This window comes from Dermacentor andersoni, chromosome 10 (assembly GCF_023375885.2).
Source record: "Dermacentor andersoni chromosome 10, qqDerAnde1_hic_scaffold, whole genome shotgun sequence".
NCBI classification, from domain to species: domain Eukaryota; kingdom Metazoa; phylum Arthropoda; class Arachnida; order Ixodida; family Ixodidae; genus Dermacentor; species Dermacentor andersoni.
In genome coordinates, this window is record NC_092823.1 from 105446649 (window position 1) to 105474273 (window position 27625).

The following is a 27625-nucleotide window of genomic DNA, read 5'->3' on the forward strand; positions in this document are numbered from 1 at the left end:
TTTGTCAAAGAAATGTTTATTTACCTGTAGCGAAAAACAAAATACAATTGAATAATTCCCAGCAAGCTCTCTTTCTCGTTTCCCCAAACTGAACGACGGCCTTGTCTACATTCTTTGCATCCCAACATCTGCATACAGTCGCTGTTTTCAGGCATAGAGCCCTCGACGTCGTGTTCCGTTCCAGAACGCCAGATGCTGCTGAACTACCACAACGCGCAACGGATAGAAATCCTTCTGCACGTTTGTATTCTTTGCCTGAAGGCTACAACATGTGTAAAATATTAAAATATGCGCGACCACCTTCCTACGAAGTTAACAGAAACTTCAACCACCAATTACTGGTTCCGTTTCATTGCCTCTTCTTGCAATCGTTGCAGGACCCTTTTCAATGGCATTTCAAGTTTCCTGATTCTTTCTTCTAATTTCTGAAAAAAAAAGGTTTACATTAGTTATGGCTTTCGCACAAATCAATATTTGTTTGATCCTATAACCACCGCATACGTTTACATGCCTAGCCTCAGACATATATTATGCTGTCTTTAATTGTGAGGCATCGCCGTACTGACATTAGGTACAAACATTTACTTATTCAAAGGCAATTAAGGCATGCGAAACTATAACCTATTTTGTAGCTTTTGAATGTTCTCTTTCGGATTGGAAAATATGCAATAAATGCATGCGCAACTTCGCAAACCTTCACGTCAAAACACAAATACATCAAGAAATTGCTTGGAATATTGAGCAACAGTTTTCAGTCTGTCGCTTTCTGAAAGCTACGGCAATGTAGATCTGTCACTGATGCAAATGGTCCATTTTTCACTACGTGCTAAATATATAATGTTTCTAAAAGAAGAAGATTAGTTCACGCGACGATAATTGATTGCGCACTATACACACCGAACTATTACGTAGGTCCATCGCGCATTTGAAATTTGGCGAAGATTTAGGGAAGCCGTTGGTTAGGCAGTATAAAACTAAATGCCGTGCTTACAATTGTGTTTATTTTTATTTTACGCCAAATGTAATCCCGTGCAATGCCTTGGTTCATGCTCCGAACCAGCCACAATTTTGATCTGATGCAATTCATGCACTACACAACGCACGAGCAACGCTGAAACGCAAGCACCAAATCAGGCGCACGAGCTGTTTGCGCCACGCACCACGTCTTCGATACAGCGATGTCCAGAAGATGAGCGCGATGTGTAATGCTCGCCGTGCGCTTGATTCTCATATGATATGTGTGCGCACAGATATATGGCACATATGTGAATAGAGTTTAGCATTGATACCCCTTGTGTCATAGTGGCAGGTAACTTATTCGGAGTACTGGGGTACAGCCAGTCACAGCTACGTAGTGGCATCTATCCAGTCGCTTAAGAATCAGGTGGACCAAGCGTAAGAACTTCTTGGAAATCTAATAAGCGATTCAATAGCCTGCGCTATTCGATTAGGAGGTCTGTGGAATGTGGAGGCACCTACAGGCTGACAATATATTGCAGCTAAGTCTCATGTTGCAACTTATTAGTTTATTAGGATAACAAGAGGTGCGCTCGCTGTCGCTAATTTGTCAGATAACTCCCCCTGCGCTATGTGCATAATTATGTACGCGAGGATAGTGCATCAAAAACAAAAACATCGATTGTAATTGCATTATTTAAGATACATTGCGAACATCTTGAAACACTTCTAATTCAACCTGTGCAGCAAGTTTGGTCAATACGTGTTAAGTGCTTTATTAAATCCACTTGGAAGACAGACGGCTGCACATTTATCCCTCGGCGTCAATTTGGATCGATGTAGCATGCTCACTTCTGTTATTGTTCCAACAACGTTTTCACGTCACGCTTATCTTTCAAGTTACTGGATAGGTGTTTTCCATGTATGCTAGAAATGAAATGGGTATTGCCCTATATCACGATCCTATAGGGAGTTCTCGCACGAAGGCCACATTCTGTAAACATGACAAAACGCACTGAATATATGAAAATTACTCATTCCTTCTCAAGCTCTAACGGTTTCAATATTCGGAAAGCACCAGTAACTGCATTTCAAATGGAAATAATTATTCGGTGCTCAAAGGGTTAAGATTACTTGCTACGTGCACAACTTACTCGGGAAGTTTTGCTACGTGCTATGTAAGTGGTGCTATGTGCACTGCTTACCAACGAACCAAACATGTGAAAAGAGACACAAGTTTGCTCTAAATGTGCACCATCACCTGTGTTGCAGAGCCCCTATTTGGACGATGTAATTAGGTTATGGCATGTTGCTAATAATCGACCTGTAGCGGACTCACATGCGCAAATTCACAGCAGATTTGAGGTCGACAAGTGGCACTCACATTTATGGCTTCCTTGAGTTCGTTAACTTCTTCTCTTTTCTGGCGTATTTCACTGCCGTCATAAACTCTCTGGGAACTTTTCAAAAAAAAATAAAAAAATACACAAGTCACACACTTTTACTCAGATGAGCTGCCTAGAGGAAAGTGACAAAAAAAACCTCAAAAACTATAAAGCTCTCAACCGACGAGCACGAGTGCTCGCCTGCATGCTTCAAAAATAGCCTCATTTACTCAGCTCCTAGGAGTTCAGTAAAGTCAGGTAGAAGCAGCTGCCTGATATCTTAAAATTTCATTGACTGCACTGAACATCAACGTGCTGGGAGAGCTGAATAATGAATAGAACAAAACAATTATGAATTCCGCCTAAAATACCAGACACTTGAAATCGTGAACATCTTACACACTTATCAGACCAATATGCGTCTGTGGGTTATATAATTTCAATTAAATCTTTGACTTGGTGTTTTATATATTATTGAAGTTTTGGCAACTATGACGTATAAAAGGCTCACGAACACTGTAAAGTGCCTTGAACGCGTGCTAACTTATACCACATTAAGATCATAAAATCCCCATTACTTGTGATACGTGAAAATTCATAGCCCCAGGAATAACACTGTTACATCTTAATAGGAAACATTGGTTGCGCTTTCTAGGCAATCACATGTAAGAAGACAGGACAGGCGATGATGCGCCTGCGCTGGTATGGTCTGATATATAAGTGTTTTTTCTGGAATAAAATTCAGTTAGTTTGCGCCTGTCCTGTCTTCTTACATATGATTGTCTAGAAAGCGCACCCAATGTTTCCTATTAGAATGAACCAACTTGCCCAACAACGCATCCTGCTAAACAGTTACATTTTTGATGTGCATACATGTAATAATCCCAGCGTCTGTATTTCCAGTTTTCCCCCTCTTACCTGGCATCAAGAAACGATGTACAATTTGCTGCGGCATCCCCGTGCTTATGTGAATTTGTCTTTCCCTTTACAAGCGCTACGATGCGCAAGTACTTGTTAACGTGTAAACCTTTAATTCACATTTAAGGCAGCATTAGCTGGTCTCTTTAATAAAGACATCTGACATATTTATCCTCCAGAGTATTTTCCTTAGATCCTGTATTACCACGCACCACCTCCTTTGCCAATGTTCAGCAGTGGAGATCCTGTAAAGCATGACGGATGATTTTTATCCCTGTGCCCGCCCAGTATCCCTGATAGAAATGAAAACAATCGAAAGTTGACTGAAAACGAAAAGCTCCCACAGTCAGCGTCTTGTTGGGACCTCTGTCGTAGTTAATGTTGAACTGGACATCTATAGAGCAGCAATAGAAACAAGTGAAGCAACCTTACTGTTGCATAAGTAAGCGAGTTGAAGAAAGATCATCGTAAACAATTTCGGTGCAGAATTGCACGACAGAGAAAAGAAAGAAGTACATACTTATAACTGAAAGTCACTATCAATACACGCACCCACATTCACAGAGATAAATCGAGCATGAACTGCAAACGCTTCACTAAATGTAGTCACATGCGTTGCATATAAAGAAACTTCATATCCTTGAAAAATCACGAGCAGCTATCATGAGTAAAAACACGGTAAAGAAGAGTACTCACAGAATCCACTAAGCATCAGTTTAAAATAAAGATATCATGCAGCAATACCACAATAATCATGCCTGTGTAAAAATACAAACCACGTCGAACACTGAAGCCCATTTTCACAAACCAACCATTTAGTGAACTTTTGCCCTCCTTTCCTGTTCGATGCCTTAAAGCGTTTAATAAACAACCCTTATACTTCAACTTTGAGTAGAATTCTGGGTCATGCGAAAGCCACAATTTGATTATTAGGCACGCCATTGTGGGGAACTCCGGATTAATTTTGACCACAGCGCATATTTAACGTGCCCCCATTGCACGGGGCACGGGCGTTTGTGCATTTCGCTCAGCTCGAAATGCGGCCGCGGCGGCTGGGATTCGGTCCTGCGACCTCGTGCTTAGCAGTGCAACATCATATCCGCTAAGCCACCGCGGCGGGGCTCAGTTCAACGTTTCCTTAACCTTATCGTCTCAAAAAGGAAACGCTTTTTTTTTTTTTGAGGTAGACCGTGAGATACGTTAAGGTGCCACGTATCCTGTGCAAGAAGGCTGACCATGGCAGAGCGCGTCGATTTTCGGCACCAAAATGCAAAAACCCGGCGTTCGCGAAGCGCACCGCTACCTGAAAGTCATGCGGTCTGCTCTCAGGAACCGTCAGTATCCCACAGAGGTAAACAACGATGGGAAAGTTTCTCGGCAGATTCAGCTTCTTTTTTTTTTTTGAAATCGAGCTGTCCCCCCTCTTCTCCCCAAGTGGCCACTCACTCCGAGCCCATACGATTGCGATTCTCTCGTGCTGCTACTTATGGTTGCCTCAGAACAAGGCTCGCACCCACGAGGGGGATCGACCACACCGGACGCTGCTTTTTCAGCTCCTTGCCCAGAAGGCAAAGGGAGGGCCTAACTGTCAGCAACAGAGAGGAGAAACGACACGTCTGCATTTCTTACAAGGGGAGTACGGGGTGGAGGGGGAGGCATGAGCTAGACACTCCTATGAGTACTGCTGAAAGAGAGTATATTCCAAGTATCATACAAACTTTTCGCGATGCTTGGGTATCTCCTCCCCAGACAAAAACACCGACGGCTTTTTGGGAAGTCGCAAGGCGTAATAAACTGTCAAACGGCAAGAAAAGCAGGCAGCTCACAGAGGACCCGGCGCACAACACGATTACCTGGCAATGAACCATGCCACGGTTCACATTCAAAGCACCACGAACGCACAAACAGTCACAAAAAGAAAAAAAAATAGAAAAACAGACGACGACAAATGTTGCGCCGTGAGGGACGCACGAAACCGCGAACTCGCAGTATATACACTGCTTTTGGACTGCGCGTAGTAATGTGCTTCTAACTTCTTATTTTTATTGGCTGTAGCTACTTCAAAGCCATTTCATTTAAATAAACCATCGATTGCGGCCAAACAAGAAGCTCACAGCCTCGCTCACATGTTCGCCCCTTGTGACAACAAGGTCACCGAGCAAAAGGCTGCCTTTCTGATCTAATAAGGCTAGTTTTCCAAACACACCTTGTCTTTTTATGCAACTTATTTTTCCCTACTCTTATAAAAGGGCGTCTTATGGCGTTAAGGTTTGTTCGGGAAAACGGACTAAGGAGCTCCTCCAAAGTAATACGAGAAGCGCAGCCTTAGTGTTTGTGTTTACTATAGACCAGACTTGCACTGCTTCGAGGGGGCAGCCACCTTCTGACAGGGAATGCGGGGATTTGTGGAAAGAATGAAACAACAGCCGTGGTAATTTTCAGCCTTTTCTTGTTGCATAGTTCTCGCCAGCGCTCGCTCGGCATGGCATTATCGTCAGCAGATCAAACCCGCAGCTCTGCGAAGACTGCGCCAACAAGAGTTGGTGACCAGATTAGACCACAGAGAAACATACCTACGCAAAGAGCGGACACTCGAGCCGTTTCGCGGCCGAACAAGTGAGGGTCTTACCACCCACCAGGTGGAGTAGCGATGTGCGCTTCCACTTTACCTCAAAGGTAGACAGCTTATCATACGTCTACGAGGTTACCTCCATGCACGCATCCCGTTTCCAGAGAGACGTTAGAGACATTTAGCGTGTCCGATATTCCGGCAAGCGCGGGCGGTTTGCTGGTTTAGCGGGGGCGTAAACGTGAGCGGCCAGATTGGTGGCGCCAGCTGGCGGCGCAAAGCCCAACCACAAAAACACAAATCTAATTGCTATATTCTGCTTAGCTGCTGGTGTAAATTTTCGACAGTGGCGTAATCGTGTTCACAATTACGCCGCTGCCGAAATTCGCACGAGTAGCGAAGCAGGATATAGTGGGTTACTGCAGCTCTGTGTTTGTATGCTTGAACTCTACGCTACCAGGCGGCTGCACCGCTCTGGCCGCTCACGTTTACGCCCCCACAAATCCGGCAATCCGCCCAAACCACTCCCGTTTACCGGAATAGCGGACAAGCTAAAAGTCTCTGTTTATGCTGCGCCGGTCATGCGCCGCTGGTTACGCCCAGCCCACCACGCTTTTCCACGCGTTGCCTCGTTCGTGCGGCAAGGTGCTTCCTTTCCTCTGTAGAGATGGTTTTGCTGACTCTTGCGTTAAGGAAATTGCTACCAAAACGTTTCTTATGCTCGGTGAGCGTATTTTCGACGTCTAGCATAGAATCTGAGCTGTGGCACTCATTCACCTCGCAGCCAATTGATTGTTTTTGCACCCATGTTTTCAGGAAGAGCTTTGCATTCCTTCCAACGCGTAGTTTTCCAAAAGTCACTCGTAAGGCCTTTGGTTTAAAGCACAGGGCTCGTTATATGTGACTCACCCGTACGAGCACACAAGCGTTTCATTTACCGCGGTTCCAGCAGTGTAATGGACATTTGGGATCGTTAGTGAAGGATGTTTACCTCCCTGTACGCTGCATGCACCTGGCCTGGTTCGCAAGTGTCACTTTAAGCTCAAGCGTTGCTTGTCATGGCTGAAACAATCTTCTTGTAGTCTGTGGCTCTATGAAGTGTGTGATCCAATATTTTTCCTGTCCACTTACCCATGTAAAAAAGCAAAAAAAAAAGCTTTTTTTTTCATGGAACCCTAGTTCCTTTTGCGTGCAACTGAGAAAAGGGGCCCAGAAACGGCAAAAGAATTGCAACAAGGCGATCACTGATCTCATTACTTTTCCAATATACATGAGCTGAATCAGCCTTGCTGGTTCTTCGAGATGCTTGGCCGCTTTTCCAGTGAAATGTTTGCGATCAGCGAGTCTATTACGTGCATTTGTACGACATGCTTAAAAATGAAATATTAAAGCTGTTCTGCTCCGCTACAGGCGACGTATTGACGATTTTGCAGCCGAAAGTAAACCGGAATCGCAAGTATTGCTATCAAAACCGACACCAAAACAGAGCTAAACTACGCCTCTAAAGTCTCGGAGGACAAAACGGTCTGACAAGCAGCCCGGAAAGACGCCCGAATGAGAAGCAGCCCGGGATGCAGTAACTCGGCCGCAGGGCCCGACGAGATTGTGTGCCCTTAACCAACATATTTCTCTATGATTATTCATTAAAGTGCGCTTGCTCTAAACGGGCGCGTTAGAGAGATGTCTTGTGCACGCATATACGCAATGCTTCTTGTTCGTAAGGAATCGTTACCACTGGCCGTCCGCATTCGCTAATGAGATGTCAAGCATCACGTGTCAAGCTCACGTGCACCCTTGCCTATACAGTCAGCTTATTTCTTTCCCCGACTGCCGGGGAAAATGTTTTACTCACCTTGCAGACCCGCCTGCCTTCTTTTCTTCCTCCTTTTTGTAGCACTGTTTTATGTGTTCTTCGTAATCGGATTTTTTCATTTCTTCGACGCACTCTGGGCACTCTGTGATCTGTTGCGAGCAGTCATCCACGTGTTCCTGCGACACCAGTACAAATGCATGATATAGGGCCTCTCAGCACTGCTCCTCTGCCGTGGTTCTCCACTGCACTTTCACCTAACGGCGGCTATGTAGCTCTGAACTGTAAGCGAGATTTCTTGGAAGGTCCGCCAATACAGCTTTCTTGCAACTTCAGCAACTTTGCGTTGTAGTTGTTGATAAAAGGGGGTACAAGCACAAAAGTTTTAACCACTTTGTTTCATGATCAGAAACCCTTTTTACTTAGTACCAAACACAATGATACGCGCACGTGCAAGAGAAAATGAGTGTAACGCACCTATACACTGCCATAGGGCCAGGTATATTCTGTCACTATACCGCATTATCGGTAAAACATCGGTAAGCCGACGTTGTTGCAACCACGACTGTGATACTGCTCAAGTAGGCTATCACCTGCACGATTTTCACAGTTCTGGTGCTCTCTGCGGACAAAAAAAAAATACGTCTATTTGATTTTTAACTAGCTTCCCGCATAAGCGGAGGCCGCGGAGTGCCATAGGAACAACGAAAATGGTTACAATAGGTTTACAGACAGGTCACCAATTATCCCGCATCGATATAGGTATTGAAGTGTCCTCTTCCGACATGTCAACGAGGAGCGCAGAAATAGCACACCACATGCAAGATACAGAAGGGAATAAATGGGTACGGTTCGTGGCGTGCGCTCGAGCACAACAGGGCTAACCGATAGGTTTGGGATAACAAACAAATTCGTCGTCTTTCCGTGGGGTAGCCTTCCAAGAGTGAGGACTCCGGAGGCAGACATAACCTCCAACTTTCCACTGATAGACATGGGGAAAACGGCCCATTTCGCGGCATCTTCACAACAGACGCGTAGCTGATTTCGACGACAAACACTGCCTGGAACCACCGTGCCAGTTGGCGCAGAAACGCGAAAAGTGCCACCGACGGACCACATCATCTGAACCTTCAGACGCCATTCTTGAGCGACATCGCGTGTGTTTCAGTGAGCTATAAAAATAGCTCTCTTTCGAAGGCGAATGCGCCTTGCAAGTCGGCCGGGTGGCAGCAAGTGTCCTAAGCGATGAAAATCAGAGTCCGAAAACGGCGAAAGCACCAAGGAAACCAATGCGGTTCGTTAAAGGAATAACCCGCTTGACGGCGAGTACTTGATACGGTGACAATTTTCACGTAGCCTACGTTGTTTTGTCGCTTAAATACCTAGAGAACAGGGCTAGTGACGATTTACTTGTACTGGTACTGCAGATGGCTATACACACGACTATACGACGCGGTGTATGTGTGTGATCGTGTGATCAAATAGTTTCTGTGCAATAGTAGTCTGTTGAACACCTTGAACAAAACCGCTTCTGAGATAAAAATAAGTGGTAGAGACAAAAGTAGTATGAGTGTTCCACTTTTTAAACAGAAATCATCTGCTACCACCGCGCATAAACACCGTTGTTCATTCAGCTTTCACACTTTTTGTCATCCACCGTTGTGCAGTACCAATGATGCGTGTTCGAGCACAAGGAAGGTTTGTCGTCGCGCTACAAAATATATCATGATTATCATTCGACATAAGTGGCGCCACGGAAGTTTTGTGGTCACCTAGCAGTCACAGAAGTGTGCACAGTATGATGGGCAGTAGTGCTACTGTGATCACGGGAGTACCTAAATAGCAACGAAAGGCTTCGTAATGTGCTATCGAAAAGCGAATCGCAAGCGCAGCTGCTCGTGGTGTTGGCTTTTCTGAAGGTGTTGATAATTACCGTTGTGCATAAGTGGAAAACCCTCGCTATGTAATGAACGAGAAGAAAGGAAACTGGGCGGTCGGATTTTCTCAAATCCGACAACTTTGATGCCTTCAGGTAGCATGTCTGGGTTTATTGACCAGTTGCTTTGAACCAAAAAGTCCCCACATTAAGTGACGCCTGCGGCAGATAAGACGTTCTACATCCACTGCCTTGACCGTAAGTGGTGGCGCTGGCTAACACTGCCAGCGTTAGTTCTTGTAGATGGACTTGAGTGCCCGAGAAAGTTGGCGGGAACACATTGCCGCAGTGGCTCACTTAGCAAGTAAGAGCGCCGCACACGTAATGCGATGACGCGGGTTCATATCCCACCTACGCCCAGTTGTTTTATCATCCACTTTCATTTCCATTTATTTATCATCGCTTTAACTTGATTATGAACAACTAATTGCCCCTAAGTTGTCATTCGTGTCATTGTTTCTTGGCTTCCTGTGATTTTACTAATGGAAATCGAGCCCCTCAGTTACCTTTCAACTTGTTCACATATAGTCATTTACTTCAGGGTACGCACCTGCGGTCAAGCCAGCGTTTCCTCCGTGGTGGTTGAGCCGTCCACAAGTACATATAATCATTCCAGGACTACAGAAGAAGACAGATCTACCGGCCCCTGCTCTAAAACAGCTGAGCTTACTTCTTTTGCATGAAAAGTACAGCAACCACGTGCACATCTATACCAATGGATCGACTACGTCGTGCAGTTCTGGTGGTGCGGTGGTTATACGGTTCAAGACATCGCATGTCACAACCTCAACGACGGCACAACTAACGGGCCGGCGTCGAGCACTGGAATTCATTGACTCTGAAAGATCTAGAAAATGGGCTGTGTTCTGTGATTCAAAACCTGCATTACAGTGCACGCAGTCAGTTCTCCGACATGGATGTCATGACCAATTGACATACGAAATCGTGAAACTTTACCATCACGTCCAACAAAAAGGCCACGAGGTCGTTTTTAATGGGTACCTGCCATTGCGCAATCAGTGGCAATGATTCCTTCGATAACGCTGCTCGCACAGCATATGAAGAAGAGCACAGCGTTCCAATTCCGCCTTCCAGGACAGACGCCGCAAGGCAGCTTCGACACCTAGCACGCAGTCTCTCACTCACCGAGTGGAATTCGCAAAACTTACGACTTACATGACTGCATCGACTACACCCATCCCTGTAACTCCGACCTCCACTCGGACTTCCTCGGCGTGAAGCTACGCTTCTCTGTCGCCTTTGGTTAGCAGTTGCTTTCACAAAGGCATACTCTACATTAAGTGGAGTGACTAACAGTGCAGCATGCGAGGTCTGCGGCACCGAAGAAAACATCGACCACCTGCTGTTCCACTGTCCACAATATGCCCCAGAGAGACAAGAACTTGCAAAAGCTTTCCAAAAAGTGGACAATCGGCCACTTTCCGTGCAGGTGCTGCTGGAACACCGCCCTCGTCGCCCATCGGCCCATAAAGCGGGGAAGGCGATTTTGTGCTTCCTAATGACGACGGGCTTGTGCGACCATCTGTGACTGTCAAAGCAATTTCTGTAAGACCGCACGCGTGAGCGAACTCATCGCAATTTCCTTCTTTCCTTCCCTCCTCTCTCTCCCTGTGATCTTTGTTTTCCCCTTTCCCATTCCCCTGATGTAGGGTAGCCAACCGGACGTTATTCCTGTTAACCTATCTGCCTTCTGCTTTTCGCTTTCATCCTGTTCATATATATGTATATATATGTATATATATATATATATATATATATATATGTGTGTTGGGGGGGGGGGATTGGGTGTGGGTGTGTTGGTGTGGGTGGGTGGGTGGGTGGTACGACTGACGTTTATCTGCTCCGAAGCATTGTCACTTATACTTCGCTTCTCGAAATCTCACCATGTGTGTCGAGCGAGCTCCTGAAAAACATTTTGCAATGCGGTGATCGCTGTTTTAATTGTGGATCCGGAACCTCGAAGTGGTGCGATGTAGTTCTAACGCATTCCTCTCTAACTTACCGCTAATTCGCCACCGTAATGTATTGCCCTGCTTTTCACCTTGGGAAATATGTAATCCTTATGCGAGTTACCCATGAAGCAATTATTTATAACAGATGGTACGTCGTTGAATAACTTAATCTTAAAGGGTTTTATTAGGCGTAAGCTCTTCCTTGGCAATAGATCAAAATTTTAAATAAGAAAACAAATTTCTCCTTACTTGAATCTCTTGTTTTTCCCATGGTTTCAAACAGTAAGGACAGGTCTCGAATCCGGGAACAGTGTCGTTTTGCCGATCACCGCCACCTTCGCCCACTGAAGCCAAGGGCGTGCTGTCGTCACAATCCTAGAAGTTAAATTAAATTTTAGATGATTATCGAACGTATAAAAAATGTATCTATGCCGTATGTATCAATCGTGTTATGGTTAAGCTACCAGCCGTTTTTCGTACTGAAAGTTCAAACCCGTGCTGTGACTCACATGTACAGGGTTCTAAGCTAACAGCAGCGAACTACTACTACACACAATTGCAGGGAAGTGCGACGTGTAACATCGCTCCATAAATAATTTTTTGAGCGTGCAGTATTACCAAGTGCGCGTCTTGCAGTCTGAATTATGCCACTGCTGTAAGTGCAGAAAAGAAAACGTATTCAGGTAAATTCGAAGTTGCTCACGTTTCAGCTTTTGAGCACTGTACTTCAGCTGTAGCAAGCGCAAGCTATGTTGGGATAGAAAAAGCAAAAAGATGTTTAAAGGGGCGATGCGATAGCTGTAAGAAAGATAGGCAGCCAGACAATGATGGGATATGTTGCAATTAAGCTTATTTGGTGGGGTCTAGGTGGTTTTGACAGACTCGTTTTGAATATTTGAGACTACTAGAATAGACATCGAAGGAACAATACAGTTCCAACAATGCTTGCCGCTCAGAGAAAGCCCAATGACAGACACGAAAGGCGAAGAAAGGGTGCTTGCTGTAGAAAGACCCCCCGTGGTTGCTCAGTGGCTATGGTGTTAGGCTGCTGAGCACGAGGTCGCGGGATTGAATCCCGGCCACGGCGGCCGCATTTCGATGGGGCGAAATGCGTGAACACCCGTGTACTTAGATTTAGGTACACATTAAAGAACCCCAGGTGGTCGAAATTTCCAGAGTCCTCCACTACGGCGTGCCTCATAATCAGAAAGTGGTTTTGGCACGTAAAACCCAATAATTTTTTGCTATAGAAAGCAACGGTTAGCTGAACGCTGGGCGAGTACGTTAACGGATTAAGCATCAGACCACTCTCAACGATTCGTCGTTTTAACAAGACGACTCGTGCTCGTTCCATTTGCCTGCCTTAATTTTGCGACATCTGATTTCCTCAGATGAATTAATTCATCAGCAAATATGCTTTCACTTTCATGTCAGCATTATTTCGCTACCACTTCTTTAAAGATCATTAGCCTGTTGGTAGAACGGTATACTACTTGCTTGCCGACGCACCACCTCTTCCTCTACACCGCATGCATTTCTATATGAGAGATCTTGTCATTTATATCACAGAACAGCACACAGTGCTCCGTCGTCAAGATCAGCGACAGCAGCTGCACGGAGTGGCTTTTCAGTTTGAACAATTTTGCCACAAACTTCACCCTTTTCGTGTCCTAAATAATTGCGATGCTGGGTTGGATGCTTTCCTTCCTTGAAGAAGAAATATGAGAAATCACAGAAATTACACGAGCAGTATACGTCGATTATCCGTCCCCAACTGTAGGGCAGTGAATTAGATTTAAGCTTGGCTATCCTCTATCATTTGGCTTCTCTGTCTCACACCCTTTCATTCTATATATCTTTGATTTGATGTGGGACTCAATACTACTAATAGGTGGCCTCTATATCCAAGCCAAAGGAAGGCAAACTACGACTACCATCGCCCTCATACTCCCCATGCTGTTTAGCAAAAGTAGTCGCGAACAATCAAAACAATACTGCTGATAAATCTCATCATCATCATCACCAACAGCAGCCTTTTTTATGTCCACTGCAGGATCTCCAATTACCCCTGTCCTGCGCCAACCGATTCCAACTAGCGCCGGCAAATTTACCAATTTCATCACACCACTTAGTCTTGTGCCGTCCTCGACTGCGTTTCCCTTCTCTTGGTACCCATTCTCTAACTCTAATGGTCCGACGGTTACCTAACCGGCACATTACATGACCTGCCCAGCTCCATTTTTTCTCTTGATGTCAATGAGAATATCCTCTATATCCATTTGCTCCCTCATCCAAGCCGCTCTCTTTCTGTCTCTTAACGTTATGCCTAGCAATCTTCGTTCCATCGCTCTATGCGCGGTCCTTAACTTGTTCTCAAGCTTCTTTGACAGTCTCTAAGTCTCTGCTCCATATTTCAGCACTGGTAAAATGCACTGATTGTGCACCTTCCTTTTTAATGATAATGGTAAACTTCCAGTCAGGAGCTGACAATGTTTGCCGTATGCGATACAACCCATTTTTATTCTTCTATTAATTTCCTTCTCATGATCAGGGTTCCCTGTGATTAATTGATCAAGGTAAACGGACTCCATCACAGACTCTAGAGGCTGACTGGTGATCTTGAATTCTTGTTCCCTGGCCCGACTATTCACCATTATCTTTGTCTTCTGTATATTAATATTCAACCCCGCCCTTACACTCTTTCTGTTAAGGTCCTCAATCATTTGTTGTAACTTTTCTGCATTGCTGCCGAATCGAACAATATCATCGGCAAACCGAAGGTTGCTGAGATATTCACCGTCAATCCTTACTTCTAAGCCTTCCCAGTTTAACAGCTTGAATACTTCTTCAAGCACGCAGTGAATAGCAGTGGAGAGATTGTGACTCCCTGTCTGACCCCTTCCTTTATAGGTATCTTCCTGATTTTCTTGTGCAGTATTAAGTAGCTGTGGAATCTCTGTAGATAGTTTCCAGGATATTTGGGTAAGTGGTCTGTACTCCTTGATTACGTAAAGCCCCTATGACAGCTGGTATCTCTACTGAATGAAATACCTTTTCGTAATCTATGAAAGCCATATATAGCAGCTGATTGTACTCTGCATATTTCTCAATTACCTGATTCATGACATGGATGTGATCCATTGTAAGGTATCCCTTTTTGAAACCTGCCTGTTCCCGTGGTTGACTAAAGTCCAGTGTTGCGCTTATTTTATTGGAGATTATTTTGGTAAATATATTATATAATACTGGGAGTAAGCTAATGGGTCAATAATATTTCAATTCTGTAACGGCTCCCTTTTTGTGGATTAGTATAATGTTTGCATTCTTCCAGTTTTCTGGGACCGTTGCATTCGGCAGCTGATAAATATAACCTGCGATTATGCAACTTGTCTGGCCGATCCAGTGTTCTCATTCATTATGTTTCGGCGCGACTGTGTAAAGTCCATTGTCTGAGTCTTACAATAATACTTGAAGACAGCAGCCTATGTGACTACTCACCGAGTTCTCGCTTTGGGGCCATTGCACTTCCATCGGAGGATTGCTGTGCTTTTCCTCGAGGTGCTTCTGAATACACAAACGCACATGTAAATGAACAATGTATGGTCGACTTTATCTGCACCATAATTTCGTTGTTATGGACGTTGTTATGGACGTTGTTATAGCTGTTGTTGTCATTGTTATAATCTTTTTATTCGTACAGCCTCAGTTGAACGTTGAAGGCGTTCAAAAAAATATAAACGTGTGGCTAAATTAACTAAGCATTACGCCTTGTCATGCTAAGCTTACAAGAAGCCGAGAGAGTTTATTTCATTCTGATAGATAGAAACACAAAATAATCAAAACAAAACGCAAGGGCATTCTTATCGAGGCCGTTCGTGAGTTCCCGTCATAAAAGTGTAACCAAATCCCTGTCACCGTCATGCATGGCCTGCGTTTGGCTCGGACAGAAACAGGCATCAGGAAAACGTGAACACAACTGAGTATGCGCTGGCTTCACCTTGAAGCTATGTCACGCTTCAGTTAGTGCTGTCCACTTTGGTATCCATCGCTCAGAAATCCTCAGGTATTCTTGGCTAAACTGCGTATGACTGTGTTTCAGCAGCTGTAGAGGTGCTCATTCCCGCCCTCAAGAAGTGTGCACAGGACGTCCGTGAGTGAAAGAATAATCTCACGTCGCAACAAGCACCTAGAATGTCCGGCAAGAGCGCGAGAACACGTAAATGTAGAGCTCACAGTTCTTTTTTTTTTCTTTTTTGCATTCCTAATCATGCAACAGCATAGCAACGCCACTTTTTCCTCGAAGCAATTCTAAGAAATATCCTAGTTCCTCAGGCCCCTCGGCCAGAAGGTGGTACTACAATGGACTGCACCAAGTTTTCATAGGCAAAGCCTCACGCACGTCTCTGTCTGCGCTGACCACAGCCTAGCCACCGTGCTACACGTGCAACTGTGCCCTCAAATCACCTGACCCACTTTCCTCAATCTTAACCCAAACACAGATGAGGACCAGACAACACGAATAGTCTAGACCCTTAGGTGCATGCCTGACTTTCGTGGGTACTTTCCCGACGCGGGGCATCTTTCCGGTATTATCTGTGGTTAGGAGTTGCCTTCACCGAAGGCTTACACTAAATTAATTGCAATGACCTACATGTCTCCTGCTGCGAGTTCTCATGTCTACATGTCTACATGTCTCCTGTCTACATGTCTTCAGACCTACATGTCTCCTGCTCCAATGATCAATGTCTACTGCTGTGAAGAGTACGTCGAACACTTTTTCGTGCTCCCTCTGTGCATTTGAATGACTAAAACAATCACTCTCCAACGTATTACGCTGACGGAACTATAGGCCATTGCCCATGCGGGTGCTGCTCATATACTTTCCCAACGGCTCGTAGTCCCACATTGCAGTAAAGGATCCTTTCTGTCTCTAGAAGGTGACCGTTCTGTATGGATACCTTTTACTGCCGGGCGCCGTCCCCACTAGTACACGCATTCACCACGTCTTTGCTTCTCTCTGTAATGCTTGTACTCCATTAGTTTATTCACTCCCATAGCTTAGTGTAGCCGATTAAACGATTTTCTGGTTCATACTTCTGCCTTCTCTCTTATTCTTCGGCGCCTCGAAATGTAATGTGTCCTCTATTACGTGCATCCGAAACTTGGGAACGATCCCTAATTTTTCGTAATGTCCATAAAGTAGGATTCTGCATACTATTTTACAAATCATGCATCAAGTTTTTTCAAAACATAAACTGTGCACGCGAAAATATTTGAAAGCTACGTTATTATGTAGAGGCACAGCATTGCGATATGTTAATAATAATAATAATAATAATAATAATAATAAAAGTAATAATAATACCACATGGCGAAAAGAAATTGGGATTATACTTCGTCGGCCCTGTTGTGGCCACGAAGAACGCCATAAGGAGGTCGCTTGCTCAGAACAAGCTTTCTAGATGTTTCTCGAACTGCCCGAACCTGTACAAAGTAGGACGCTGAAAAAGCGACTTGGATCTGAAAACGAATCTGTTACCTGTCAAGCAGCGTTGTGCCAAAGTTGCGGCTTGCGCGCGGCGCCTACAATTAGGTAACCGCCAATCGAGTGCGTGCCTATCCCACGAGAGTTTTGTGTTCAGGGCTGGTTTAAAAAAACCAATGGGCGCTAGCTATTCTTTCTCTCCCTCGTCTCGCATTTTTTAAACCAATTTTATAGTTCAGATGTTGGCAGATATGCATTGGGTCAGCGCAATAATGCCTACCATGCTCTTGGACAAACTATTTAGCGATAAAGGACCAAGTATTTAGGCTTTGAGACAACTCCGCGGCAACGCGATCCTACATTCAATGAGTGTAGCAAATTTTTCATACCTTCATCGCGGAGTAGATTTTGTGCACGCCGCATCTGGGACACGTAAGGATAGCGCCATCTAAATCTGTGTTGTAACGTCGTTCCGAAACCTGAAAGGTACGAAAAATCACCATTACCACCACCGTCATTGTTATCATTATCATCAGGCTACTTTATGTCCCCTGGAGGAAGAAGGCGTTTTCTACCGACCTGCAGGTATATTTACCTTGCGTAGTATTCCGATGCCTGCAACTTCGCTAGCCTCACCACACCACCTGATGCTCTCTCGCCTTCTACTGTGTTTCTTTTCAATTGGCAAACCCCCTTGTTGTTTTAACAAAGACCAGGCTATTTCGTCTACGCATTATTTGAACTAACCAAAGCCGATTTCAGCCTCACCTTGGCAGAACCTACTTGACTACATAGGAAGGAATAAACCTCTAGGCTCGTTTCAGCTGAACCGACATTATTGAGGTTAAATTGTAGTAACGGTAGCAACCACATTTTCATTGGGCCAGTGCTAGGGCTTCTAATCAGGCGGAAAGCCGTTGTGTTGTCGTCCGTGCGCTGCGGGATCATGAAGAGCCAACCGGAGCGCCGCGTGGTGTAGAGCAGGAGAGTAGTAGGTACGTCACACGTTAGGAGAGTAACCACGTGCAGCCAATAACACAGTACCGCGTCGCATGGCTCCACCAATCACAGCGCGCACGCAACGACTGCTGCAGCCAACGAGAAGCCGCGCTCGGCGACTGTTGCGACTGGTGGGAGGAAGCGGCTGGCGTTGTTCTCCTTTTGCAGATAGTTTAGCAGCGTGTCAGTGCAAGTACCATCGCAGTTCATCGGAGGTTGGCCATGGACGAGGCTGCGAGTCTGTCTAATTCGTCAATGCGGAACTATGGCTGAAACGACAATGGGAACGTGCGTGGCTGATGCTGACATTCATCAAGTACTCAAACAGATGGCTCACGGCATTTTTCTTCAACATCACGTACTTCATTAGCCCATTGCGTTGTGCTGCAGCTGACGACATTGCGCACTCGTGCAAGAGTCGTAAAAGCGAGCTTGTTGTAAACTGCGTTTGCTGGATTGCTAAAGTGTATGCGACGTGTGTATCAACTGAGAATGTTGCTGTACATGTGGTGCTCTGCCCAGAAGCTGAGAATAAATGACTCTTGCAAAACGCATGTCGTTGAGGGAACGCCACCGCTTTTGGTAGCATGCCTGACATTACTATTCATTAACTAATGTTACGTTAGTTGCGTAGGGTGCGCCCGTAGAAACGGCGTCGCCTTAAGAGAGGCTGCTCTTTCATGTAGCACTGACATTGTAGCTGAATGAGGGAAGAAGCGCTAAGCAGACAGACTGCGTAAATTTTGTGAACGTGCAAATGAAACTCCTGCACAGAAGGAGCCCTTTCTCGACGTTGATGCAGAGTGTATGAGACAAAACTCCCGAACGGCGACAATGCCACCTATGTTCCAACGTTCAGGCTGTGGGGATCGACTCGGCGGGCGAAGGAGACTGCCGAAGGGTGTGCCTCGCGCTTGGTCAATTACGCCCATTGAAGAGCGGCACACACCTATACTGGCACATACCCAATAACCCAAGTTGGCATCAAAGATGTTCATCGGAGACAAACACAAACCGAGTGCCACGTACCCAGTTCTCCAAGTAGGCGTCATAGAGTTTCTTCGAACAGCGGTGCCAATCCAGTCCCGCGTCCACAGTGACCCATGTCGGCAAGATAGAGGTTCATTTTCCCACATACTCAATGGCCCAAGTTGGTCGAATAATGGGTTTAGCACCCTGTTGCCCCAGCAAAGCAGCCCCATGCTCTAACCAATTGATCACTGACCTCCCAGGGACCCAGGTATAGGCGGAGAAACGGCTAAATACAAACATAGAGACATGCATAGATAGAAAAATAGCTATACATCCCCGCTGAACGTGCGTGAAGCAGCGTAAGAATTCCAACGTATCAAAGAATAAACTCTAAGTACCCCCATTTCGATTCTGTATCTCATTATCAAATAAGCACCCAAAATTCTGTAAACACCTATGAGGACATTTGAAGCGTACAAAGTTGATAGATTGTACACCCCTCTGAAGTAAACCACTAACCGCTGCCGTCTTACGCTACCATTTTCCTTACATAAGATGCAAAGCAATATATCAAATTTTTCCGTTTGCTTTGGCGCAACAAATGGCAGTTACGTAACTGTGATTTTTTTTTCAGCGACCAGGCTTTCTTTATCAACCATCCTGTGGCTCGGTCTGGATCAGTCGGCGCTCTGTCGGTCGGTCGCTGCTCGACTTTTTCCCGAGTAGATTCAACCCCACTCTAATATAAAAGCGCGTCCGCCGACCAAACTCGAGCCTTGGCCCAGGCAGCGCTGCAGGCATGCTCTGACCATTGGGCCACAAATGCACGTGCACTTTTCTCGTGCAAACACCAACTAGCTCTTTCAGATTTCCGCCACATTTTGATCATGAAGAATATTTACCATGCTATGAGCACCTGCTCACAACGGGAGACTGATGAAGGAGCGGGCGGTACATATCGTGCCACCAACTACCCCTTCCAGATGATCGCCGCCTGCTGATGATTATAATAGTTTCCATGATATGGAACATACCCAGAACGCAATACCGGCTAAGATTGGTGTCGGGGTGTTGATTACTCAGATTATTTCCCTACTATGCACGTACCCACAATGGGGGATTGAGCGCGAAGCACATCAGCCTGTTGAGGATGATGATGATCGTTTCCGCAGAATGACCCATGCCTACAACTGGCGATTCGCCACAACGTGACCGGTGCGCTTAAAATACAAAACGGAAGATTGTATGAAAAATGTAAGCCAATATAGGGTTCGCGCGGGCGCTCGAGACCACCTGCGCGCGCCAGTTTCCTTTACTCCGAAGACGAAGCAACAAAATTGCATAATTTATAGCATTTTATTACCCGTTTCATGAAAGCTTCGCGGTTTACATAGATTGCAACGTGTGCGTTCGATCTGCGTAGTTCGTCTTTTTGCTTTTTCTTTTTTGCATTGCAGTTTATACAACATTTTAAAGTGAATTATTCAGTTGTTTTCAAGTAATTATACACAACTCCTTTTTCAATGGTAAAGTCCTCTAAATCAAAGTTCTGCTTCCAGGAGCAGCTAGAATTTAACCTATTCTCTCAGTTGCAACACATTTTATTCGAATCTGGCCAGTGGTTTTGTCATTAAAGCAATTACGCGTTTCACATTAAATATAATAGGGAAAGGAGACATCACTTCTGGCAAAAGGTTCCTAATCTCAACTAAGAAATAAGCTGTATACAGCTGCGGGCTCTCCAATCTGCATGGCAGTCTTCCTGTCTCTTAAGGTTACGCGTATCATGTTTCATTTCATCGCTCGTTATGTAATCCTTAGCTTCTACCTCATCAATCGCGCATTTCAAAAACGCCCAAAACAGTGTTAACATGAACATGAAAAAAGTTCTCGAAAGATTTGACGGTCGTATAGACAGCGATTCAGAACATGGAATGCCATCGGCGTCGCTCTTCTGCCCACCTTATGTACACTCTTTTTCTTTGTCGACTTAAATATGTAAAAATAATTTCTTCTTGTACTGATTTCATCTTTCCCACCAAAGTTATAAAATAATTATTTGATAAACAACAATAGCATTTGAAAAAATTATAATTTTTTGCGTGTCAGAAGTTATTTTTCTTTTATTACCTTATCTCTATTCTACACACCACGGTTTTCACATTGAAAGGCGGGAAACATTCACATACCTTCTCTTTACGTGTACCAGTGCAGTCAAGTTGACAAGTGTACGACGTGATGGTTTCATAGCAATGTTCGCACAACTCGTGCTCGCATTCCAGTTTCCGCAGCATCTCGGGGACAAAGTTGCAATTCACACAACGTCGTATACCATTGGCGGGGATGTTACGTATCCCACATGACTCGATAATATTGTCCTTGATTTTAACTCCCAGATACCACCTGTAAATGAAAACACACAGTTTTCTCTCCACCCTAGACACGTACGAAGAGCAACAGTTACATACTTCTTACTTGATAAATACCAAGTGGTGTTTATTTTAGTGGAAGCTGACTCATTAAAACTCGCCTGTTGCGAATGGCACAATTCTGTTGCATCAGCCAGCTGACTTGAAAATGTTGTCACTTCTCAAACGATTATTCGCAATATCACGTTAAGTAATCGAGAATGAACGAGGAACTTAAGGGTTTCAGAAGCGCTATATTTCCGGTTAGTCACAATCATACAAAGCGGCTGGCAATGAATCTAGAAATATACTTCAGAAGGACGGTCTGTTGGGCTAGTTGGTGTAACATTTTAAATTCCCAAAACAGCGCCAAAAATGCACCTGCAAAGCACACGGCTCGAGTGGCTTTAGAAGCATTCCATATCCACAAAAATTCATCTATCTGTCTGAGCGAGCCATCTTTGCTTTTTCAGGGCGCCAAACGGTACTTCTCAAATTCTGCTATCTAAAGCAGGCAGTAGTTTTGTTCACCTTTTTTAGTTTTTACTTATGTTTATCACCTTCGCATGCGAAAAGGGGGTAAGACATTTGTGCCTGACTCACTTTATAACAGAGGAGCGTGTGTCGATTGGAATAAATAGCTGGTAGGAGCGCTTATCCACGTCTTTCATGTCTTCATGTGTGTGTGTATCTTTTGCGCTTTTTTTGGAATTTACAATGAATCTAGCAAAAGCACACAGGCAACTTGAATTGTTAATTTAACAGGGTCATAGATTGAGCATGTTGGGGATGCATAATCGTAAATGTGCAGCGCGAAGGTTAAGCGTTGCCAGGAATTGCTCAGCTTGATATGAATGTTGAAATAATCCGCGGAAGAAAAAAATGAAGGTGGTAGACGAAGACATTTGCCGCCAAGGGGGCCTAACCCACACCCTTCGCGTCAAGCAAGCCATCCTTTACCAATTAGGCTACCATGGTGGCCATCTTCTCGCCCACTTTCTTCGACCTTGTGTGCAAGTTTACCCCTGGGAGTTTGAGCCAGTGCCACTTATGGTCAAGGTGGTCGATGTGGAACATCCTTTTAACCGCAGGTGTCCCTTGGTACTTACATCTTTATTTACCTGATTATTTCTGTACTGTGCGGCGCTCGCTAAAGATTTGGCGGATCCCATGTACACGTGCGCATCGGCTACAAGCGAAGCTTTCTTTACCTCCATACCGTATTAACATGACGTAATATTTCAGCGGAAACCCGCAAGGTGTAGAGCAGTAATTAATAAAGGGAAAATCAGACATCCACCCGTTCGTAGCGATTGCTACAAAGGAAACCCATACGGGTATTAACGTATTAACCATATGTGTATTAACTTATGTGCATCTCAACACTCTTCGCTGAATGACCGCTGTGGTCCCCTTTTGATCGGTCAACTTATATCTCCACACACGGCTGCTTCTGTCGCTGACTACTTCACTTCTTGCGTTTTGTTCTGCTTTCTATATTTATGGGATTCCTAGTGGCACATACTATTTTTGGGGGATCAGTCAAAAACCTTCATATGCCTAACCATATGCCTAACATATGAGTGGGGTCGAGATTGTTTACGCTTTGACGCTGGCTGCCGGTGCGGTGAAACATGGGATAACATCGCAGAGGTTTCCGTGAGAGCAGTATAGGGACCATGGAAGAGGGCGGTCCGCATATATTGAAAATGTAGAAGGCAGAGCGCCTTTGAAACTGTGGTTGAACGCGAGTGGCTGAAAGGCCGCCGATGACGCTCGACGCCCCTGCAACCGCTATGAGAACCCGCCGCGTTCCGCTAGCGCGTTTGACGCTAGCCTAACCTAACATTAATTTAACGTAACGAGGCCAGGGCAGAAAGACAACAATGCTCACGACGTAACCATTGTGAGCATACGCCGCGCCACCTTAACGCCTTTTACGCCAACCTAGCCTGACCTAACGTCAACCTAATCTAATTTAACCCAACCTAAGCTAACGTTAACCTAACCTAACTTGACGTGGCCGACACGCAAATATAATAATCCGCACGGCGTAACCGCTGTGAGAATACGATGTGCCACCGTAACACCTTTTTACGCAAACCTAACGTAACGTAACCTAACCTAAACCTAAACTAAACCTAAGCTAACCTAACCTACCTAACGCGGACGAGACGCAAAGCCAATAATGCTCACGGCGTGAGATCAGGCAATCGTTCTCCACCGCGGTTGCTAAGGCGCTATGCCTTTATTTAACTCAAAGGGGACCACTCAAATATTCTCCTGCAAGTTGGCGGACGCCCGCATACGAAAAGCCTCCCAAGAGCGACGATACTTCTCCAGGAGTGCAGGCTGGGCCTCTACTAAGGCCCCTATTGCTCCCCGAGAAAATCAGTGATGTTTGTTTTTAAGGTAGAGTGTCGTAAGCCGCGAAAAAAGTTATAATCCGGCATGACTGACTCCGCACCAGCTCCGCAGGGGCAACAAAGTCTGCCCAGCGTACCTAAATTTAGACACATCGATGACCAAATCAGTGCCCGCTGCTTGGTCTGTTTCGCCGCGCCAGCAGCCAGCGTCCGAAAATAAACAAACTCGACCTCACTCCGTAATGCCACCACGCCTATAGGGACAAACGCACAGAATACGCGCAAAAAACTTCTCCGTAGAGCCTAGGCAGAGTGAGATATTGAAGGAGCAAAATCCCCGATTTTCTCTCTCACACCCGCTCTTACCTGCGCCTGCGCAGAAACGTCGAGCACCTCAAGAAATGCCACGCGCCGCTGTACTTAATAGCAATTGTAAAAACCCTACCGGGATACTCGGGGGTGGCAGGGAACCAAGATGCGGACAGGATGGCTCGAGAGTACACTAATTACCAAGCGTCCAGCGTCGACAGCCTCGAGGAGCCCGCGCCTCTACCCGAAGAGTACTCGGCCATTTTAGACAGTTACAGAGACAGCAGGGCGCAATACTCCCCAGAGCACAAATCCCTTAGCAGGGAAGAAGCTGTCGCATGGAGAAAAATACAAACAGGATCGTACTATAACCTTAACGTGCTACGTAAAATGCACCCCACACTATATAAGGACAAACGTCCATGGTGCAATCAGAAACCTACATTATGCCACATAATCTGGGCATGTCAACAAATTGACGTAGTCCCAATCATATCACGCCCAAGTGCGGAGCAATGGCAGGAACTGCTGTCCAGCAATCGCTGCGAAAACCAGCTAGGTCTAGTACGGCGTGCACGATGGACAGCAGAAGCCAGCGGAGCCCTGGACTGAGGGCAGCCGACCATTGCGATAGAGGACGGACGAAGCAGCGGGTGAAGACCTCCGGGAAAGACACAAGAAGGAAGACTCCCCTCCAGAACCCGCTTAAGCCGCAGAAGAATACAATCACTAGAGCTCAATAAAGTTTTCACTCACTCACTCATTCTCAGGGATATTCAGTCGCACATACCCGGTGCACCCTATGTAGTTGTATTATCGGTAAGACAGCATTCAGCAGTTGTCAAAAGCCGCAGCAGCAACAGCAGCAGCCGCAGCAGAAGTGGGAAATTCGAAGAAGGAGGTAAGGAGAGCGTCACCTAAAAAACAGTATGAGGTTTTACTTTCCCAAAACTGCCATCTGATTATGGCGCGTGCCGTAGTGGGGGGGGGGGGGGCGTTCTTTCACGTGCACCTAAATCTACGTACAAATGTCTTTCAGCGAGCATATTTACATCGAGCTCTCATTGAAATGTTCCGCCGCAGCCGCGATCAAAGCCGGGATCTCAAACTCAGCAGTGCTGTGCCATAGCCATAAAGCTACCGTGGCTGGCACGGTTTTGACTAATGAATAATGTTCGAATAAATAGCTTCTTAAGCATTCTCTGTAGGGCACACATCGCCAGTGCTAAATAGTAGCAGAGTGGTAAGGAAGTCGTATTCATATAGTAGCAGAAATCTTGTGCTTTAGAGAAAGATTTAATTCGGGGTTCCTATCCAAATACAAGGAAAGAAGAACTCGTTTTTCCTCGGCAACCAGTTCAGTAAATTCAATGAGGCTTGTTGCATTTAAAAGCAACAGCTAAAATCCAGTGTCTTTTCGTAGAAACTTTTCGATAAAAGTCATCATTTCTTTTTGATAAGAATTTTTGAATATTGATAATCTTCAGAAAACGAAACTATTTAGTTTACAACTATGTAGCTTTGCAATGCGCAACGATATCAATTTTCTGTAAATGTAAATTTCATCCGTTGGTGCATTTAAAGTGATCAAAATTTATGTAATGTAGTATTACACATGGCTGTCAAATAGACCATTAGTTTAAGGAAACTTTTGGGCCCTTGGCCAACAACGGCCTTGCAGAAGAGCGCTTTAAAAGCACTTAAGACTTTTCTTGAGGACAGCGGCATCGCTGGACGTTACTAGTGCTTTCATTGTTTTGTTCATTTCAATGTCACTCTATATATGCATCTGTTTGGGAATTATGTAATGTTGACTGTTCTCTTGTGACTGTATGTGCTAATATATTTAAACGATGTATATACCACCCGCTGACTAGACAATGTGTTATTAGGCGACATTATCGTTTGTACTTTTGAGACTTTCGACTTCATAAGTGTGGAGACATTTGCCATGTATATTGTATGTACCCGCTGACCCGCTGACTAGAAAATGTGTTATTAGGCGACAGTACCGTTTGTACTTTTGAGACTTTCGACTACATAAGTGTGGAGACATTTGCCATGTATATTGTATGTACCATGTGTTCCTTACGTCATAGTCTTCCTGTGGAAGCGTTGCTTTATAAGTCCTGGTGCTTGTGTGAAAAGATTATTTGATATGTAACCGTGAACCCTGAATGATGTATGACGGAACCACCCAAGAGATAAGGAGTAGCCGGCGCCTTAAATTGCGCGCCAACATCTCCTTATATCATATCAATAAAAAAAAAAAAGTATGTGAGTAGGACTTTTGCAAAACCCTTGCAAAAAACGTAACAAATTCACGCAAGCTATACATTATATATCAAGTCTGTCCGCTTTTTACGTTCTAACTGGGGCTGTTTTCAGACCTGCGATATATGTTTTTGGTGAAGAGTGCGTATTTGTAGACATTGTGCCTCCTTATTTTTAAGCGTAACAATATTTGAAAATTCCTTTTAAAATATCAAGACATTAAATCGAATTAAGCATCCGATAGTCACTAGGATTTAACATTATCTCTCAAATGCAACAAACTTACTTTAAAATTGAGCAATTGCTTATTTTTAAAAAGCGTTTCTGCATTTTGCATGTATTGGAACAGGTAGAATCGGAGCGTGTGTCAAACTGAAGCTTCCTCTTCAGAGCAGTGACGAGAATTAGGCCTACGCCCAGGTATACAGTATGAAAACATAATATTAAAGTTGTCATTCAATTGCACCAACAATTAATTTTCACCACAAACTTTCGGAAGTATTTCTTGAAACTACTGCAGAAACAAACATTGCTGCCATGTAAAATTCTTTCACGGTAACCAGTGAATCGCACAGCTTCCTGCACAACAATAGAATAAACAATGGCTATGCCTACCCTGCACAATGACATATTTAAAAAATGCAGAAGGCAAGATAATTCACTAGCCTAGTCAGTGATTATGAACAACCGTCCATAGAGGCACCAAAGAAAGCACCTTGCCGTCGATATGACCGAACTCAATTACAGTTTTACTGACAAGTAAAAACTACACAAGAAGTAATGAATGAACGAACCCGTCGTCTTTTTTGACGAGCGCCATCGCCATGTTGCTGCAGCCCGAAGCAGACGTACGTAGGCGCACTATCGTGTTAGAAGGAACCTCCGACCCGGTGCCGTGTGCATAACGCCGATAGCAGCGTTATGTTATTTTTCTTCCTGTTATCGCTCTTTCCTTCTGTCTTTTTTCTGGAGCCGACGTCTCGCCCCTTCGCGGGATATATTGTGACTCACAGAGGGGGGTCAAATACACTTCTTGCATGAACTGGAGATATTGTGCGGCGCGAAGCAAACCTCCAACAAGCTTCCTATCTCGGAGGTGCAGTACCGGCTCAGTGATGTCGTCCTCTACTATCAGAGGGCGCCACAACACAATCTGTATTGACGTGGTTTCGATGCAACAGGAAGCCATACCCATATTCAAGTAATATAACTTCTTTTTGTCTGTTTACTTAAACAAGGGAAAGATACGCAAAAATATTCACGA

The 27625-nt window shown here is 44.9% G+C and overlaps 1 protein-coding gene across 3 annotated transcripts; it reads right to left on the minus strand.

Moving 5' to 3' along the window:
• On the minus strand, nucleotides 1-27260 carry LOC126544578 (uncharacterized). Of its 3 annotated transcripts, XM_055077744.2 has the most exons (9): nucleotides 27156-27222; nucleotides 24844-25004; nucleotides 21194-21407; nucleotides 17423-17512; nucleotides 15047-15112; nucleotides 11798-11923; nucleotides 7682-7818; nucleotides 2342-2417; nucleotides 1-425 (listed from the first exon to the last, which is right to left on the minus strand). In XM_055077744.2, exons 2-9 carry the CDS (start codon nucleotides 24849-24851, stop codon nucleotides 336-338), a joined length of 807 nt encoding a protein of 268 aa, XP_054933719.1. In that variant the 5' UTR covers nucleotides 24852-25004; nucleotides 27156-27222; the 3' UTR covers nucleotides 1-335. The 3 variants fall into 3 exon arrangements, with proteins under 3 accessions (XP_054933719.1, XP_054933718.1, XP_054933720.1); XM_055077743.1 differs by lacking the exon at nucleotides 24844-25004 and having other exon boundaries at nucleotides 27156-27260; XM_055077745.1 differs by lacking the exons at nucleotides 15047-15112; nucleotides 17423-17512; nucleotides 24844-25004 and having other exon boundaries at nucleotides 27156-27260.
• Between the last annotated feature and the right edge of the window lie 365 nt (nucleotides 27261-27625).